The sequence below is a fragment of the Paroedura picta genome, chromosome 4 (genome assembly GCF_049243985.1).
Source record: "Paroedura picta isolate Pp20150507F chromosome 4, Ppicta_v3.0, whole genome shotgun sequence".
Taxonomy (NCBI): domain Eukaryota; kingdom Metazoa; phylum Chordata; class Lepidosauria; order Squamata; family Gekkonidae; genus Paroedura; species Paroedura picta.
The window spans coordinates 1,781,030-1,799,206 of NC_135372.1; the positions used below are offsets into that span (position 1 = coordinate 1,781,030).

General features: G+C 54.7%; 1 protein-coding gene across 2 annotated transcripts in view; it reads left to right on the plus strand.

The window, feature by feature from the left end:
• The window catches only part of SBNO2 (strawberry notch homolog 2), a 109,252-nt gene that overhangs the window by 18,941 nt on the left and 72,134 nt on the right, over positions 1–18,177 (plus strand). Inside the window, exons 2-3 of one of the 2 annotated variants that reach the window (XM_077331457.1) lie at positions 8,082–8,302; positions 12,435–12,520. In XM_077331457.1, coding sequence (XP_077187572.1) covers positions 8,174–8,302; positions 12,435–12,520 — 215 coding nt within the window. In that variant the 5' untranslated portion in view covers positions 8,082–8,173. The remainder of the gene's footprint in view (positions 1–8,081; positions 8,303–12,434; positions 12,521–18,177) is intronic. The other variant, XM_077331458.1, reaches the window with a different exon arrangement.

Below are 18,177 nucleotides of genomic sequence, written 5' to 3' on the forward strand. Positions count from 1 at the left end.
TCATGGACTACAATTCCCATGAGCCCCTGCCAGCGAACGCAAATGATGGCAGGGGCTCATGGGAATTGTAGTCCATGAACATCTGGAGGACCACAGGTTGACTACCCCTGGCCTAGATGACATAGCTTCGCCTCTTAGCACCGGGTGCCCCATCAGATCTTCCTCACTACACCGGTCTCAGCCATAAACTGGCGGAAGAGCTCCATTTTGCTCCGTTCCTCTGTGACCTCCAAAATTTTCAAGGGCATGTTGTCATCCAGCGGGCAAAGTTTGAGTCCAGTGGCACCTTTAAGAAACGTGCGTGCACACAAAACCTTCTGCCCGGAAATAAACTTTGGCTGGGCTGAAAGGTGCCCCTGGGCTCGGACCTTTTCCTGCTGATTCAGACCCAGCATGCCGACCCGCCTGAGTCTGTTGTCACCCACTGCGTCCGGCACTCATATCAACCTCAGTGTAGTCTTGTAACGTCAAGCGGTCCATTGCTAGAATCTTTTATTCTTCTGTCATAAATTGCCCTCGGTTTCAGCCTGATTTTCTAGCAGTATTTTTATATGGATCTTCAGACCCCAGTTTCTCCACGGTTATATTATGGAGCCCACATCAGCCCCAAAGATTATGGCTCACCAACCTGAAGGAACATTGCAAGGCTAAAACTTAAAGCTGGCAGCAAAAAATATTGAACATTTTACACATTAACAAATAGGGAGGGAAGTGGAAGGAGGAGGGGGCGTTCAGGAGAGGGGGACAGGAGTGGATTGGCTGGCCGCTGGACAGACAGGCAAGCCGGTTGGAGGAGGAGGCATTCAGGGGCGGGACAGCCACCTGAGTGGCAGTTAAGCCATGAGACCAGCTCCTCCTCCAAGGCCTTACCAGACATATATTATATGGAACAGAGGAACAGATAATCAATAAGTTGGATATGGAAAGGAATAACCTCTAGGCCCTTATGTGGGGAGAATCTGGCAATAAGTCTCTGATGAAATAGTTTTGAAATGCCCTCTGACCCAGCATCTAATTCCATGGCACATAAATCTTTACAGTTGCTGCTAATTTTTCTTTTGGGTACACATAGCTCAATATGACTAACAATATGGTTTATGTCATCATATGACACTTTGACAGGGTGTGTAGCGTAATGACCCTGGAGTTTCCTTTCTGCTGTTTTCCTGGAAATGGCTTGTTTTTCTTTGGACCTACAGACTTGCTCAATAGACCCCCAATAGGGTTGCTTGGTCCCTCGGACCAGTCGGCAGGGAATGGGGGTGAATTCACCAGAAGTAAGTGAGAAGGGAAGAAGCCGGAAATAAACGTGACATGCCCGTGTCACCTGGAAGTGATGTAGGCACATCAAGGGTGACACTCTGGTTTGTAGGCAGAATCTCCAGGGTAGAATTAGCTTCTTACCATGTAGTTTTGCCCAAAACCTGGAGAACCCCCATGTCACTTCATGTTAATTTCTAGCTTCATGCTCATTTGGGGTAATTTCTCCTCAGCAGTCTACTGGCTTGCTGTGGAGAGGGGCACTCAAATCCATGGGACCCCTGCCTGCCTCTGGGGGGTGGGATTGGGGTGTCTGGCAACCCTAGTCCCAAATGCACATCTCTAAATTGGCACAGCTGCCCTTCAGGTTGGTACAGATGGTACCAGAATAGGCCTCTGACTAATCACAACGTTAATCTGGACTGAAGAATTTCGAGTCCAGTGGCTCTGAGAGGGAGGTGGACTCCTGGGCTGGCCAGCTGCACGTCCTTCGTGCTTCCTGCTGCTGCTGCTTATTATTATTTATTAAATTTCTTATCCGCCACTCCCAAAGGCTCGTGGCGGGTTACAAAGTCTGGAAAACCACAGACATGAATTACAATAAAATCCTTATCGATCCATCCATGGTTCCTCTATATATTTGTGAAATAGCATGAGGGGTGGGACGTGTCTGGCTGTACAAGTTGGCATAGGGCCATGCTGGCTGCATCCTGATTGGCCCTGCCCCTACAGCTCCTGCCCTCCCTCCTTGGACGCTAGCCACGTTCCTCTCAGACACGCCAGAGACAGAGAGAGACACACAGAGCCCTGCCAGACTCAACACGAGCCCTCATTCCCTTCTATCGCTCCTGCTGCAAGGGAGGCACAGAGAGAGCTGCCTCAAGCTGCTGACAGGGACACAGAGATGGAGGGAGAGAGAGGCAGACAGAGAGCTGCCCCAAACTGCACACCAGCCCTCCTTCCCTCCTAAGAACGAACCCTCATTACCTGCTAGACCTCCTGCTGCGAGGGAGAGAGAGACACCCACAGAGAGATCTGCACCTCCCCGTGTCCCCTGGGTCCTAGTGCCCATTGCATTCCTGCTAGTAAAAAAAAATACATAAGCTACGACAGAAAACCATACAACACCAGTTCCAACCCCATTCCCTAATATAATCTCCAGGAGGGAGGAAGGAAAGGGGGCAGATGAAGCCCAGGGCCGCCGACCACATAGCGGTATCTTTGGTCCCGAGGGGGTTATTTAGACCTGACTCAACCATAGACCTGGTGGAAGAGCTCCATCCTGCAGACCCGGCAGAACGCCAGAAGCTCCTGCGTCAGAGGCCGATGCATCCTTTGGCAAGCGAATTCCTCATGTGGGCCACTGACGCAACGATCACGCATCTCCTCCAAATCTGGAAAAGTTGTTGGCATTCATCAAGATGGGTAGAAGCACCTTATGTTGGACTCTTATGAAGAAACATCGCCTCGGGCTGCCTCAGAAGGCTGCGGTGAAAACCGTTCTCTCCAAATTTTCCAGATGTCCCCATCAGATGTATCAGCGGGCTGGGCTGATGCTAAAAGAGACTGGGCAAAATGAAGGTATCCAGCCCACAGGGACCAAGTCATGCAGCATTTCCTTTCTGGCTCTGGGATTGATGCCCTAGGCTGCTAAATGAGATGCCAGCTCAGCTGCACAATTTCCCCACTCGCTAGGTTAGAATCCTAGAGTTGGGAGGGACCTCCTGGGTCATCTAGTCCAACCCCCTGCACTGTGCAGGACACTCCCAACCCTCTCGCTCCTCCACTGTCACCTGCCACCCCCTGGAGCCTTCACAGAATCAGCCTCTCCGTCCGATGGCTCTCCAGCCTCTGCTTAAAAATCTCCAAAGATGGAGAACCCTCCACCTCCCGAGGAAGCCTGTTCCCCTGAGGAACCACTCTGACTGTCAGGAACTTCTTCCGGATGTTGAGACGGAATTTCTTTTGCATTAATTTCATCCCATTGGTTCTGGTCTGTCCCTTCGGGGCTGTGTGGGATTAAATTCTTGCCATACCCCTGGTGTTGCCAACTGACCTGGAGGTCTTCTGAAAACAGTCCAGGCAGTAACTTCAGTCCAACTTTGTACTTGCTTTCGAACACAAGAGAATAAAGCCGGACCATCCTAGTGTCTGCATACCTCAGGTCTCTCCCACCTTTGTTGCCGGCATTAAGTTCTCTCCAAGGAAACCTTGAAGTTCGGACATCCTTTGAGCCGGCAAGACAAGAAACCGAAATGAAAAACGAGGCGTGGACCAGCAGCAGCAATTATCCTGGATGGCAGGGGTGGCCAGACTGTGGCGCTCCCCGCGAGGGGCTCGTGGGGATTATATCCCATGGACATCCGGAGAGCCACAGTTTGGCCACCCTTGAGAGGCCAATACGCTACACATTTATGTTGTGTTTCGAGTGTGTTCCAGTTGCTTTGCCTATCGTGAGTTAATCCATACAACACCCTGGTAGGGTAGGCCAGCACTGTCCACATACTGCCCAATAGCAGGGTCCCCCAACCTTCGTGAGCCAGCATGGTGGGAGCTGCCCGGGTGCAATCGATTTTGCCTGGCCGTTGGAGCCGTATCAGTTGTGTAGAATATTCCAAAGGCTTTGAGCTCGGTGGTGCCTCGGTTTGTCCCAGGGGGATATTTTCCCCCTTCTTATCCATCCCCCCCTAAGGAACCAAACAAAGTCAAAGAAGAGAAAATAGTTGCACTGCAGCAAAACGCTGGTACTTATTGCAGGTGGAGGCAACACGGATAATGCAGAAAGGCGGCAGGGCGACTTCCCCCCCCCCCCCCGCTATTGATTTTATACCCTTCATAATAAGTTACCCTCCGTATGTAAGGGAAGTCCTGTGTTTAGCTCTTACTGGAATCGCTGGCTCTACATTTCCTATCAAAAGCTGTTTCAGACTTGGGCAGTGGGGAGGGGGGGAGAGCTCCAGGCAGCTGCTCCTCCCTGTTTTTAAGAAAGGAGAGGTTTTTAAAGATGGCTGGGCTGTATTCAGAGCTAAGAATCCTTGGTGCAGGATCAAACCCAAGAATCCAGCTTTTTCTGTCCAGCAGAGCCCGAGGCTGGGCTTGCAGGCGGTGTCTCTCCAATCCTAGTATTATCTAATCAGCGTCTGTATTGGGGGTGTTAATGAGCCTGCACACCAAAGAGTTTCTCTGGATTGTTTTCTAGCCTGCGACCCCCCTCCCCCCCCTCCCCTCCCCTCCCCTCCCCTCTGTCTTGCAGCCGTGAGTTCCACAGGCATCGTGAGCAAAGAACTGCGTTGAGTCGGTCCTGGGCATGTTGCTTGTGGGTGACGGAGGTTTTCCAGCGGCTGGGTAAAGGCAGCCTGGACCTTCCATGGGGAAGGGGACAGAGAGGGGCAGGGTCCTGGAGGGGCAGGGTCCTGGAGGAGGGTGTGTGTGGACAAGTGTATTCTGTGTTCCCCCTCCCCCTACCACCATGTAAGAGAATCTGCAGTAAATGGGGGTTCACTTTTTTAGCATGTTGGGAGAGGGAGAGAAATGTCTGTGTTTTGCAATCTGTATAAATTATGCAAAGTCTTTGCATATGTATGTTTATATTTATGTAGAAAGTTTTGCATGATTTATTCTGCTTCTAAGAAAATGTTTACTCCTCGTGTACCAGGAAGCCCCGCTTAGAAGTCCGGGCCTCCAGAACTGGCTCTCCATGGAACAGGGTCTGAGCCCTTTCTGCTCTCCGTGGAACAGGGTCCGAGCCCTTTCTGCTCTCCGTGGAACAGGGTCCGAGCCCTTTCTGCTCTCCGTGGAACAGGGTCCGAGCCTTTTCTGCTCTCTGTGGAACAGGGTCCGAGCCCTTTCTGCTCTCCGTGGAACAGGGTCTGAGCCCTTTCTGCTCTCCGTGGAACAGGGTCTGAGCCCTTTCTGCTCTCCGTGGAACAGGGTCCGAGCCCTTCCTGCTCCCCGTGGAACAGGGTCCGAGCCCTTCCTGCTCCCCGTGGAACAGGGTCCGAGCCCTTTCTGCTCTCCGTGGAACAGGGTCCGAGCCCTTTCTGCTCCCCGTGGAACAGGGTCGGACCCCTTCCTGCTCCCCGTGGAACAGGGTCCGAGCCCTTTCTGCTCTCCGTGGAACAGGGTCCGAGCCCCTCCTGCTCCCCGTGGAACAGGGTCCGAGCCCTTCCTGCTCCCCGTGGAACAGGGTCCGAGCCCTTCCTGCTCCCCGTGGAACAGGGTCCGAGCCCTTTCTGCTCTCCGTGGAACAGGGTCCGAGCCCTTCCTGCTCTCCGTGGAACAGGGTCCGAGCCCTTCCTGCTCCCCGTGGAACAGGGTCCGAGCCCTTCCTGCTCCCCGTGGAACAGGGTCCGAGCCCTTCCTGCTCCCCGTGGAACAGGGTCCGAGCCCTTCCTGCTCCCCGTGGAACAGGGTCCGAGCCCTTCCTGCTCCCCGTGGAACAGGGTCCGAGCCCTTCCTGCTCCCCGTGGAACAGGGTCCGAGCCCTTCCTGCTCCCCGTGGAACAGGGTCCGAGCCCTTCCTGCAGCCCGGTGCTCCGGGGCGTGTGCTCAGCAGCATCAAGTCACTTCCCGGCAGCCTCGCTCCGATCTTCTTCCTCGTTTCCTGCCGCCTTCAGCTTTTCCTGGCCCTCTTGTCTTCTCCGTGTACCAGAGCTTCAGATTAGTCATTTGGTCTTCTGGCCTCTTCAGGCTTGATTTGCCGCAGAAGCCGCGGGTGTGCCTTGTGCGCGGTCCACGGTCTCCACAAAACTCTCCTTGAGTGCCCCATTTCAAGGACATGCAACTGCCTTCCTGCCAGCGTTCTCCACTGTCCCGCCTTTGCACCTGTACATAGTCATAGGGAATACCATGGCACGAATTGCCCTCCTCTCTTTGGGTGGCCAGCATGAACAGCAGGAGAGCCCTGCTGGTCCAGCATCCTGCCTCACGCAGTGGCCAATGACTTCCTCTGGGTGGCCAACAACAGGGCAGAGAGCTTTCCCTTGCTGGCTCTGGGATTCAGAGGTCCTGCCTTTGACTGTGGAGGTTCCACTCAGCCGCCATGGACACGTCCCCAAGCAGGGACTGCACAGGTCCAAAACCAGCTCCAGAGCTAGGAACCTGCAGGATGCTGAAGTCTCCACAGAGCCCCCGCATGCTGCTGCCCTCCTGGGCTGCTCCGCTTGCTCTCGGGGGAGCCTGGGGGAGCGCAGGGGCTCCGGTTTGGAAAAATGTTTGCTCCCCCCTTCAAAGCGGTACAGATGCAAGATCAGTCCTGATGATGCAGCTTCCTGGGGAGCCTTCGGATGCCTTTAAAAGTGACAAACTGACAGCTCTTAACAGCCAGTATATTATCGTTTTTATAGCGCCATTAAAAAAGAAAAGAAAAGACGGTTCTGCTCGTAAAAGGAAAAGAGTGTCAGATGTTCTGGGGGAGAGCCAAGCGGGAGATTTAAGGGCTTCTGTCGCTCGAATCCTCGCGGGCTTCCTCCCCTGCACTCCGGCAGTGGCTGTCCACCCCTTCCGAACCCGTTCTGCGCGATTGTGCCGGCCGCACAGGCCGGCTTGGCAAAGGGAGCTGTCGGTGCCAGTCAGAGCCACGTGGCCTGTGGGCGAATGCACCCCATAGTGGCGTGTGGTGGCCTGCACATCGCTGCCTAGCGCCAGGCCAGGCTGAGAGTGCTTCGAGGTCAGCCTTAAGACAAGCAGAGCTCCTGCAGGGCCTCATGCTGAAGGTCTTTCCCCGCCCCTTCTGGCCCGGTCCTCTTCACTGGCGATGCTGGAGACCTTTCGCACGCTGAGCAGATGCGTTTCCCTTGAGCGGGGACCCCTGCCCACCGTGGAGGGGCTGCAATAGACATCGCACGGCCTTGGGGTGCAGGTGGGGAATTGTGGTTCGAAACACCGCCATGTGCGGGAGAGAGTAAAGCCTGGAGAGGAGAAATGAGGCAGGCGCTGGAGCTGGGCTCCTTCCACACCTTGCTCCCCAGCTGGCAGTTCACAGCTGGGGGATTTTTTTTAAGACACCCCGTTTGAAGGGACGCCATCTTTCCCGCCAGCTCCAGAGCCCCCCGCCTCGCTTGAGGCCTGCTTTGTAGAGGGTCTGTGGGGTTTCCGTGGGTGCGGCCGGCTCAGTTGATTTGTGCAGGGAGCTCCAGCAGGATTGGACTTAGAGCTGAGCCTGTCTGCGCCCAGACCCCTGGGCGATCTTAGGCTAGTTTTGCGTGTGCTGCCAGCCTGCCTACCTGGCAGTATTGTTGTGAGGGCAAAATAGAGGGCCTGGGGCAGGGTTGCCTCATGCAGGCCTGAGCTCTCGAGGGGACGGTTGGGATAACACCGCGGGGTTCAGGCATGTTCTGACCCCGTCTGAGTTAGCGTGTGCCCTGGAGATCAAACCCCGTTCTCCACCACTTTTCCCCCCTGCCCCCTGCCCTCCAGATCACCCTGCCAGCTCTGTGGCCAAGCGAGCCCTCGAACCGGGGTCTGGGCAGGCCTGTTGGTAGTCTGCTGTCTCACTGCAGCGACAGGCCATGACAGGCAGGTGGAGAGGCGGGCTTAGTGCAAGGGCTGTGCGGGGCCTCTGCTGCGATGACCCCCACCTGCCGCCTTGCGTTTCGCCATCAAGAGAAACAGATTGGCGTTGTGTTTCAGAAAGCCCCTTTGGCCCGTTGGCCTACGTAAGCGGCCACACGCAATCTTTTTCCAACTGCATTTCTTGAGATTTTGGTTGCGTTGTGCAGTTTGTGTGTGTGTCTGTGTGTGTGTCTGTGTGTGGGTTAGGCCGGCTCCCGTTTTGTTTGAAGAAACGATTGACCCGTGAACCTCTGTCCTCTTTTCCGCAGGGCATGCTGCAGAGCGCGGAGCACCGGTGAAGGCCTCTCCCTCTCCCTCTCTCACCAGCCTCGCCTTCCCCCATGAAGCAGCCGGAAGCCTGATGCCCTCGGTGCCCCTGGCCATGGATGGGGGCAAGAGCTACCACCCGTCGCACACGCACCAGCAGTCGGGCAGCACACTGTATGGGATACCGGCCTTCCCATCTCCGATTGGCATGCCCACCGCAGAGGTGAGTGCGCTCGGGGCAGGAGGGGGGGCCCGGAAGGGCGAGCTCTCCACAGGGAAAAAGTCTTCCCATGCAAGTAGACCAGCCAGGGTGGCCCTTCCTTCCCCAGGAACTGGTATTTGGAGTTCTATTGCTTCTGAACGTGGAGGTTCAGTTCAGCCGGCCTGTCTCGTGGCCTCTCTTTCTCCATGAATCTGTCCAAACCCTCATCCGCCTCCAGCGGCAGGGAGGTCCACCGGTTAATTACTCTTAGGAGAGGGCTGTGTGCGGGGGAGAGAGTATTTCTCTCACAGATTGATAGTTACTTGGGGTGAATAAGAGAATGAGGAAGGCTCGGCTTCTCCGGATGCCTGATGCCAGTTCTGACTTGGTTTAGAGGCCGAGCAACCTCAGGGGTAGTCAAACTGCGGCCCTCCAGATGCCCATGGACTACAATTCCCATAAGCCCCTGCTAGCGAATGCAGTCCATGGACCTCTGGAGGGCCGCAGTTTGACTACCCCCTGCCTTGGCGAGTGGATTTAAATCTTGCCGTTCCCAAGGAAAGGGTTCCCCGGCAGCAGAAGGCAGCTTTGTCCGTAGGGTCAGTGTCAGGAATTGAACCCAGGACTTTCTGCATGCCAAGCCCTTGCTCTGCCATGGGGGGTGTGGGTCAAGAATCAGGCTAAGACTCTACCTAGGAGGGTGTTCCAGAGATGCCTGGATGATGGATGGGCTGGGTGGACCACTGGTTAGTTCCAGCAACACAGGGTTAATCTTCCGCGGCTTCCTTGTCCCAGGGTGGGTTGAGACTGGGGGAGGGCCTGGGCAGAGAGTTGGCAGGGCCCCTTCACACCCGCTCACCCGCGTGTCTCATTGCCTGTGTTCAGTGGGGAGTCGAGACGGCAAGGGAGCAGTCAGGCAGAGGAGACGTTCAGGCCCCGAGAGCTGCCCCAGCCGAGGGCACGCAGACCCTGGCCCCGGCTCCATCCCCTCAGTGGTGGGGTGCCTGGTGGGGTGCCACTGGGTTCCTCGTTTTTCAGATATGACAGGAGAGGTGGTCGTAGTGGTGGGGCAACTTCCTGTTTGGTCTTTCTGGCTCCTGGCCCATTGTTTTTTTTTGGGGGGGGGGGAGGGAATTCGGAAAAGGGAAAAGGAACCCCCCCCCCACACACACACACACACCTGCGTCGGCATGGCCCCTTGTCCGTTGGCTCTGCGCCGTCTCCCTGCACATGGGGCGGCTCCAGCTGTGCAACCTGCATAAGGGAGGAGGCAGCGGATGCGCGGAGGGGGCTGGAGTGAATGAGTAACAGAGCCAAGGGAGGTGCTGAGTGGAAGGGGGCAAGTGGGGTTGGCGGCCTGCCCTGTTTGTTCAGCGGGAGGGTGAAAAGGACTGGAAGTCCAGCTCTGCCTGCAGGTTTTGTGATTAGGGATCCTTGTGCTTTTATGTCTGGAGGGGCCACCCTTCCTCAGCTCTGGCAGGGCTGTTGGCACAAGCTCCTCCGATATATGCACAGCGCTCTGTGAAGCATAACCACCAGTTCCGTGTGGGCCGTGACTGCCGGCACGTGCTTCGGCCCAAAGACAAAACTGTTTCGAAGGTTAGACAAAATCGTACCACCACAGGCGTCAGCTTTCTACGGAGTCGCACTTCTTCTTCTTCTTCAAAGCAGATGCACACTCAAGCTGTTGGGGAAGAGAAGCGGCAACTGCGCTCTCGTGGCCTTGTGTCTTGCGTGGCTGAGTCTTCTCCCTCCCTGCCCCGTCTTAACGTCCAGCCTGGCAAAGCGTTATGGGGGACGGGACTCCACCTGGCATGATGTTGCTTGGTCCTTGCAGAAGGGGTTGTGCAGCATTCCCTTGGGGCATATCAGCGATTACGGAATTATTATTATATATATTATTATAATTTCAGTTTATTACTTGCCACTCCCAAGTGGCTCGTGGCGGGTTACAATAGTCTGAATAAAACTCCCCTTAAAACCCCAGACATAAAAGCACATAGATCCATAATCACAAGCCAAAAGAGAGGGGGGCAGATGGAACCCGCAGTCGCCATACACATTGCTCAGTCCTGTGGGGCCATACAGATCTTCCTTGCTGCGCCGGCCTCATCCTTAGGCCTGGTGCCAGAGCTCCGTTTTGCAGGCCCTGAGAAATGCCAGAAGGGCCTGCAGGGCCCGCAGAATGCTAAAGTATGAAAGATTTCCCTTCATGGTGGTCACTGCGGCCCTCCAGATGTCCATGGACTACAATTCCTGAATGCTGACAGGGGCTTCTGGGAATTGTAGTCCATGGACATCTGGAGGGCCGCAGTTTGATAACCCCTGCCTTGGGGTAATTGTGGATTGTAAACTAAACATGAGCAGGCAGTGTGATGCAGCGGTAAAAAAGGCAAATGCCATATTGGGCTGTATCAACAGGGGCATCACATCAAAATCACAAGATGTCATAGTCCCATTGTATACGGCACTGGCCAGACCACACCTGGAGTACTGTGTGCAGTTCTGGAGGCCTCCCTTCAAGAAGGACGTCGATAAAATTGAAAGGGTACAGAGGAGAGTGACGAGGATGATCTGGGGCCAAGGGACCAAGCCTTTAAACTAGGTTTAAACTAGGATGCTTAGGGCTGATCCTGCGTTGAGCAGGGGGTTGGACTAGATGGCCTGTATGGCCCCTTCCAACTCTATGATTCTATGATTCATGTCCATGTGCACCTCTGAGTCAGTCATTCACAACCAGGGTAACTAGTAGATATATATATATACTAGGAAAAGAGCCCATTGTAACCCAAATACAATGGGCGCTAGAATGGGAAGGACAGGGCAGCAGGCAGGAAGGGAGCGAACCTTACCGGAGCCGTCGTTGTGGGTGGGCGGCGGCGGCGGGGCATCCTCGGCTGGCTGGCGGTTCCGGCGGCGGCCATTTTCGGTGAGAGTTTCTGGAGTCCCCGGAGAAGGCGGCCAGGCCTACCCGCCCCCGAGGCTCTCTCGAGCCTTCTCCCGGCCGGCGGAGCAGCCTCGCTGCGTCGTAGACGCAGCGAGGCCACTCCGCCGGCAGGGAGAAGGCGGCGCGGCCCACCATCACCCGTGGCTGTCTGTGCGGGTGAAGCAGGGAATGGGGAGCCGCGCTTTGCGCGGCTCCCCATTGCCTGCTTGTGGCCGGGATGGACACTTGGAGGGGCCAATCAGGAGCCGCTTCGCGGCTCTTGATTGGCCCCTCCGAGTTTTTATCCCGGACAGGGCCCACCCTAACTCCTCCCACAGTGCCCTTACTCCTTTATTCAGTCCGTGGCGCAGAGTGCCACGGGGCTGTTTAAAGATATTTAACCAATTTGGGGAGGAATCAGGATGCCAGAGTGGCTTTCTGCTCATCTGTCTGAGGTATCCTTGTTGAATTCACACACAATGGAGAAGGGCTGGGAGTGGAAGAGCTGAATGGGCTCCACTCCGCCTGCCCCCAAGCTCCTTCCATTTGCCTCTCTCAGAATTTCTTCTCAGAGCCCCAGCATCAAAAAAGGACTGGAGGAAGGCTCTTTCAAGCTAAGGGATTCAGGTATTCTGCCTGGAGATCTCCCAGAGTTACAAGCGGCCTCTAAATCAGGGGTAGTCAACCTGTGGTCCTCCAGATGTCGATGGACTACAATTCCCATGAGCCCCTGCCAGCATTTGCTCTAAATCACGCAGAGCATTTCCCCTGAGGAGAACTGCTGCTTTGCACGATGGGCTCAGTGACAGCTGAGATGAATGCTTCCTTATTTTGCTCAGGCAAGGTGCTGCACACACAAAAATGAAAGTAACTTCTTATTTAGCAAGCATCTTATTTTGGGAGTGATGGTAAATGTGTGACTTCCAGGGGCATGGCAGGGAGGCATGGCCAGCTGGCATCACTTCCGGGGTTACCCGAAGCCTGACTCCACGATCAAAGGTTGAGAAAGGCGGCAGTTCATCAAACAGCCCTGCAAGGTCTTATTCTCATCATAGATGGGGCCAACCTGAGAGCAGTGGGGCCTGAGGTTTGTGGCAGAGGTGGGATCTGAACGAGGGAAGGTATCTGGGGTCACAGCCAGCCCCTCCCCCTTTCTGCTACTCAGGCAGGCTGTCCACGCGGAGGGGTCAGGCCATGGAGGTTGAACCTGCCTTCTTGCCCTTCCAGGATTCCACGCTGCCTGCCAGTTGGTGGCATTCAGGCCCGTATTTACCTCCTCTGTATTCAGCGCCATCCTACCCGAGTGACAACCAGTAAGTACCCGTCTCTTTTGCTTCCATGTGTTTTGCTTTTTTGCTTTTCCCACCTGCCTTTTCACCCAGAAAGTCAGTTCTGTATCAACGGGTCAATCTTAACCGTTTCTCTGTCTTTCCATTTGTATTTGAAAATATCTGAAAGGGTGTCGCTTGGAGGAGGGCAGAAAGCAGTTCCGGTGGGCAGCAGAAGGCAGGGCTCAGAGTCATGGGTTGAAACTACGTGTAGGATGGTACCAGCTACATATCAGAGGGAGGGAGGGAAGGAATTAGATGGGTGGGTGGATGGATGTTTACAGACACAGTAGTTCTGCCTCAGGAGGTGGGGAGCTCCACCTCACTGGCCGTCTTCAAGCAGCGGCTGGACAGATCCTTCTCCTAGATGCTAGATGGCCTGGATGGCCCCTTCCCACTCTAGGATTCTATGGGTCTAGTTCAGCAGGGGAATGGGCTGCCTAAGGAGGTGGGGAGCCCCCCCTCACTGGCCGTCTTCAAGCAGCGGCTGGACAGATCCTTCTCCTGGATGCTTTGGGCTCATCCTGCATTGGCCAGGGGGTGGACTAGATGCCTGAGTGACCCCTTCCCACTCTAGGATTCTAGGAGTCCAGTTCAGCAGTGGAAGGGGCTGCCTAAGGAGGTGGGGAGCTCCCCCTCACTGGCCGTCTTCAAGCACGGGCTGGACAGATCCTTCTCCAGGATGCTTGAGGCTGATCCTGCACTGAGCAGGGGGTGGACTAGATGGCCTGCATGGCCCCTTCCCACTCTGGGATTCTAGGAGTCTAGTTCAGCAGTGGAAGGGGCTGCCTAAGGAGGTGGGGAACTCCCCCTCACTGGGGGTCTTCAAGCACTGGCAGGACAGATCCTTCTCCTGGCTGCTTCAGGCTGATCCTGCACTGATCAGGGGGTGGGACCAGATCGATCACCCTTCCAAATCTGTGGCTCCTTGATTCTGTCCATTGCCTTTTTTATCCAAGGGGGGGGGGGGCATGCACATAATTCTCCCCTTGCAAGAGGCAGTCCAGTCTAAGAGAAGACCACTTGTCTTGTGAGCTATGAAGCAGAGCAGGTTTTGAAACTCAAGTTTTCTTCCCTCCAAGAAGTGTACCAGTGGATTGGTTTAAATATTTTTGTTATCTTGGCTGTAAACCACCTCGAGCAGCTCTCTGCAGAGGCAGCAGATATGTTTTCTGAATGAATGAATGAATGAATGAATGAATGAATGAATGAATGAATGGATGGATGGATGGATGAATTGGCTCTCCATGAACCCTGTAAGGAAGGTTAGGTGGAATATGACTGCCCCTGTGGCTGTTGGATGAGAATTTTACTTGGCTAAAGGTTTGAATTCACCCGCCACCATACTGTGCTTGCTTGTCGATGTAATTTCCAGATGCACCTTTATAATGCCTCAAAAACCGAGGACTGCACACTTGTTTTCTCTTTCTTGTTTTGAGCTGAAACTAGAGAAAATTCTAGTGTCTCCCCTTCCCACTCTATGGTTCTATGATTCTGCTTAACTTTTGAGATCTGCCTGGGCTCTTAGGGGTTGTGGGGCGATAACATATCATACACATAGATAAAGGCAGTAGCGAGAGCATAAAGCATTGAAATCTTGTCAAATAACCCTCCAAAACCATTAATTGATTCCCTTTCCTCTTCCCGGCCAGGCTGACTCTCAGTTGCACTGCACGGTGAGAGGGGAGCTTCAGAGTAAAATTGGGGTGCCCCCCCCATCCAGTCTGAGAGTCCTGCAAATATTCTTCCCTCCCCCTGAAGCGTTGTCAGGGGTAAGGGCACAGGACTGCCTGTAAAGATCCATGAAATTATAGACCTTATGCCAGGGGTAGTCAAACTGTGGCAGGGGCTCATGGGAATTGTAGTCCATGGACATCTGGAGGGCCGCAGTTTGGCTACCCCTGCCTTATGCTGTTGGACCATCCTCATCTCTGGATTGCTTTTTTTGAGCAGGCCATTCCTGCTACGAGATGGCTCGGTATCTCCTGGTTAGCATCGGCAGCTGGGCAAGAGAGTTCTTGCGAGGCCGGCACAAAGAGCTTGTCTAGCGAAATAAAACAGTCTCCTCAAGGGCTTGTGAGAGGAGCATCATCATAATACATAATAATAATAATAATAATAATAATAATAATAATAAAGAATAATAAAGTTCTATCCCCACATGGGCTTGGAGCAGTACAAAACCATAAACATAAACAAGCAATACAAACAGTTACAGTCATAAAATTGACAATAAAATACAGTCAGATATAATTTAATACGTCATCCCCATCCTTGGCCTCAACCCCAGCCTGGTGGAAGTGCCGTCTTTCGGGCCCTGTGGAACTCGGGCAATTCATTCCACGAGCCTGGAGCCAACGCTGGAAAGGCCCTGGCTCTGGTCAGAACCAGCCGTATGTCCTTGCGGCTAGGGATCACCAGCAGGTTGGTGTTTGCTGACCATCCCGCCCTCTGGGGAACGTATGAGATGGAGTGATTCCTGTCAAGACTCCTTCTTAAAAACAAATTAAAAGCAGGCACATTTTCACCTGACAGCTGATGCACTGCTGCAGGCTGGTTTAGGGAGGTGTTGAAAAGGGGATTAGGAAATTGGCAGCGGATAGCTGCAGGAAGGAGAGCACAGTAGAACTTCCACATACAGGGACAGTCTATCTCTGAAAAGTGCATGGTATTGGGGGGAAAAGCTCTTTCACTCCAGCGAGATGTGCCTTAATTGTATTTCTGCATTCCGTTTCTTTTTTTTTAAAATTTAATTATGGCATTTTTTAGTCGAGTGGTGAAGCTTGCCAGGTAAGGAGTAAATTTTTGCGATGATGATGTCAACTTCCAAGCGGATTTAGGGCGCAGACGATCTTCCCCGTGACAGCCTCGGGCGCACTAATAGGCATCATAAAACACTAAGTGCGCATAATACGGGCCGGGTCAGCATAGATCTTCTGTGTGTCCCTTTCTCTGGGCCCTCTGGGGGGGGGGCCAGCCGTTCCGGGTATGGCGGTGCTCAGAAACGGCAGCTGACTGCGTTAAGTCACACTTCCTGAATTAAGGCGGGTGCTGGTAATCGCTGCCACCATGGGGTCTGCCCCCTCGTCAAACGCAAGTGAACGGGTGCCCCTTTGCCACGGAGAGGCCGTGAGGGGCAGAGTCCTGCCCTTTTGGGGCAACCTTAGGTGAGTTTACACGTGCTGATGATTGAGAGGAAATGCAAGGTGTGAATTCTCCAAAGACAGGCAAGTGAGAGGCCGATCCTGGCCAGGTCTGCTCTGAAGGATGCCCCAGTTCCTAAATGGAGATTTGCTCCAGGAAGGGCTCCTCCTTTCTGCCCCCCACCCCTGGCAGTTGTGCTTAAGAGCTGTTCCCGATCCTTTAAAATGCAATTATGGCCAACACCAAAATTGTCCTGTGAATCCAGTGAGCCACTCTGCATGAAACAGGGTAATGAAAAGCTTTCCCATCTCTTGGGTCATGTGAAAAATCTGAATTAGACAACAACCCTGCGGGGGAGGGGTTAGGCTGAGCCAAGGCCCCCCGGTGAGTTTCGTGATAGAAGAGAGACACAGACCTGGGCTGGATGTGCGGAGAAGTGCATTGCCAGCTTTATTTGTCTGTATTTGCTTTATTTATATCCCGCTGGCAGGGATCCAAAGCGGCTTCCATCATATGCCTCTCCTCTGTTTTATCCTCACAACAGTCCTGTGGAGTAGGTCAGGCTGAGATTGTGTGAGCGGCCCAAGGTCACCCAGCAAGCTGCCACAGCACAACCAGGACTCTCAGAATCACACAGAGCCGAAAGAGTCCAAAGAGCCCCCCATTCCAGCCCCTCACCTTCTCAGGGTGCCCTCCGTACAGGGGCTTATCCAGTCTCCTCCTAAAAACTTCCAATGATGGAAGGAGACTCCACCTCCCTCTGAGGCAGCACACTACATCTACAGACAGCCCTCGCAGTGAGCAAATGCTTCCTCCTTTCCCGTAATTTGAACCCATGACTCCTAGTCCTGGTATTTAAAGCTGCAGCAAACAAGTTGGCCCCCTCTGAGCCACTATCAGCCAAGGGAGCCAGGGGGCAACCAAATGACCCCTTCCCAAGAAACACGCAGCAATGTTGAAAATAGAACTGCAGCCTTTTAAGATTTCTAGAGTGCCTCTGAGCATCTACAGAGATCTCTCCCCACTGCTAGCAACCGTGTCCCAGTTTTTCTTTTCATTTTATACTCTCTCCCCCCACGGCCACCTTGCGCTGTTCCGGCAGCTGGCTGTGAACACAGAGGCTGCGCATCAGGGTGTACGTGGCAGTGGGGGTGGGGAGGGGGGTGTAGAGTGGACCGGCCCTGGAATTCCGTCCCTGGCCCAAGACCCACCAGCCCAGGGAGGCTCGCTGCTTGCCCGGTCCCTCTGCCAGGGGCCATTTCAGGACGCAAACACTGTGCCCACAAGGAACCCTGCTGGGCAACGAACAGCCTTGCTACCTTTCCCAAAAGGTGAGGCAGGTGCGCTCAGAGAAAGGGGCCTGGAAGAGCGACAGGGGCGGCCTGAGGCACGTACATCCCAGTCCTGAAGCATTTGCCACCCTGGTTCTCACCTGGCAGGGCAGGGGTCTCAGCCCCCCCCCCCGCCCCCCGCGGAGGCATCGCCAGCTTAGCTGCCGTGGCGCTGCTCAGACACCGCAGGGGCCAATGCTGCCTTCTCAGCCGCTGGAGCCTGTTTTCACAGGGCATTCTTGGCTCTCCGCCTGAACGGCGAGGCAGTTGTGCCAGGACAGACGGCGCATGCATCTTGCCCATTGGCACTCCCTCTCCCATTCAACAGGAGCTGGGAGCTGCCCGCCCTGCCGTTGGCCCGCTGCCACGGCCCCTGCTTGGAAGAGGGTGTGCTCTTTTTCTTGTCTTTCAGGAGGATTCCTGTAAATTCCACTTTCTGAGCACTCTCGGGAGGTGTTCGCTGAACTTCTCCTGCGCTGCGCATCGAATCGTAGATGGGGCTTATTGATCCTGAGCCATCCTCCTGAGGCTTGCTGATGCCCTGCAGCAGCTGTGGATGTGCCGCCGATGCTCTGGAGCGCATGGGTGTGCGCATTAGGCAGTCCCCAAATCCTGCCGTTTGGCACTCCGCCCTACCGACCAACCTGACAGGGCCCCTTCTTTGCGCAGAGCCGGTCCGACAGATGCCGCCTCGTTCACACGTCGGCCACACGTTAGGTGTGCTCGGGGAGGCAAAGCCGGCGGGACTTGCTCAGTTCAGCAGCTTTGAGTGGAGCTCGTGGGGAGAGGATGCAGGGGCTGCTCTGGGAAGCACCACCACGATGTGCCCTTCGCTGCTCCCCACAGTTGTGCCTTTAGAGTAGGCAGGAGTGTAAGAAATGACACGCTCCCCCTGCCCCTGAGAAATGGTTCCTGATGTCGTCTCAGGGTGCAAGAGGCAGGGGGAAGAGGCAGGGTGTTTCCCGGGCATCTGCTTGGCCCACCAGAAGGTCTCCCGGCTCCATCTCTGCCCACCAAAGCCCAAGGCGGCCAGCACTGCGGAGAGGAGGGGCCGTGGCTCACCAGCCGGGGGCCGCATGCAGGGCTCCTCTCCACAATGCTGGCCTCCTACGTGCCGCTTCGGTGATTGCCGAGCCGAGCCGAAATGCACCACCCTACTTGCACCCC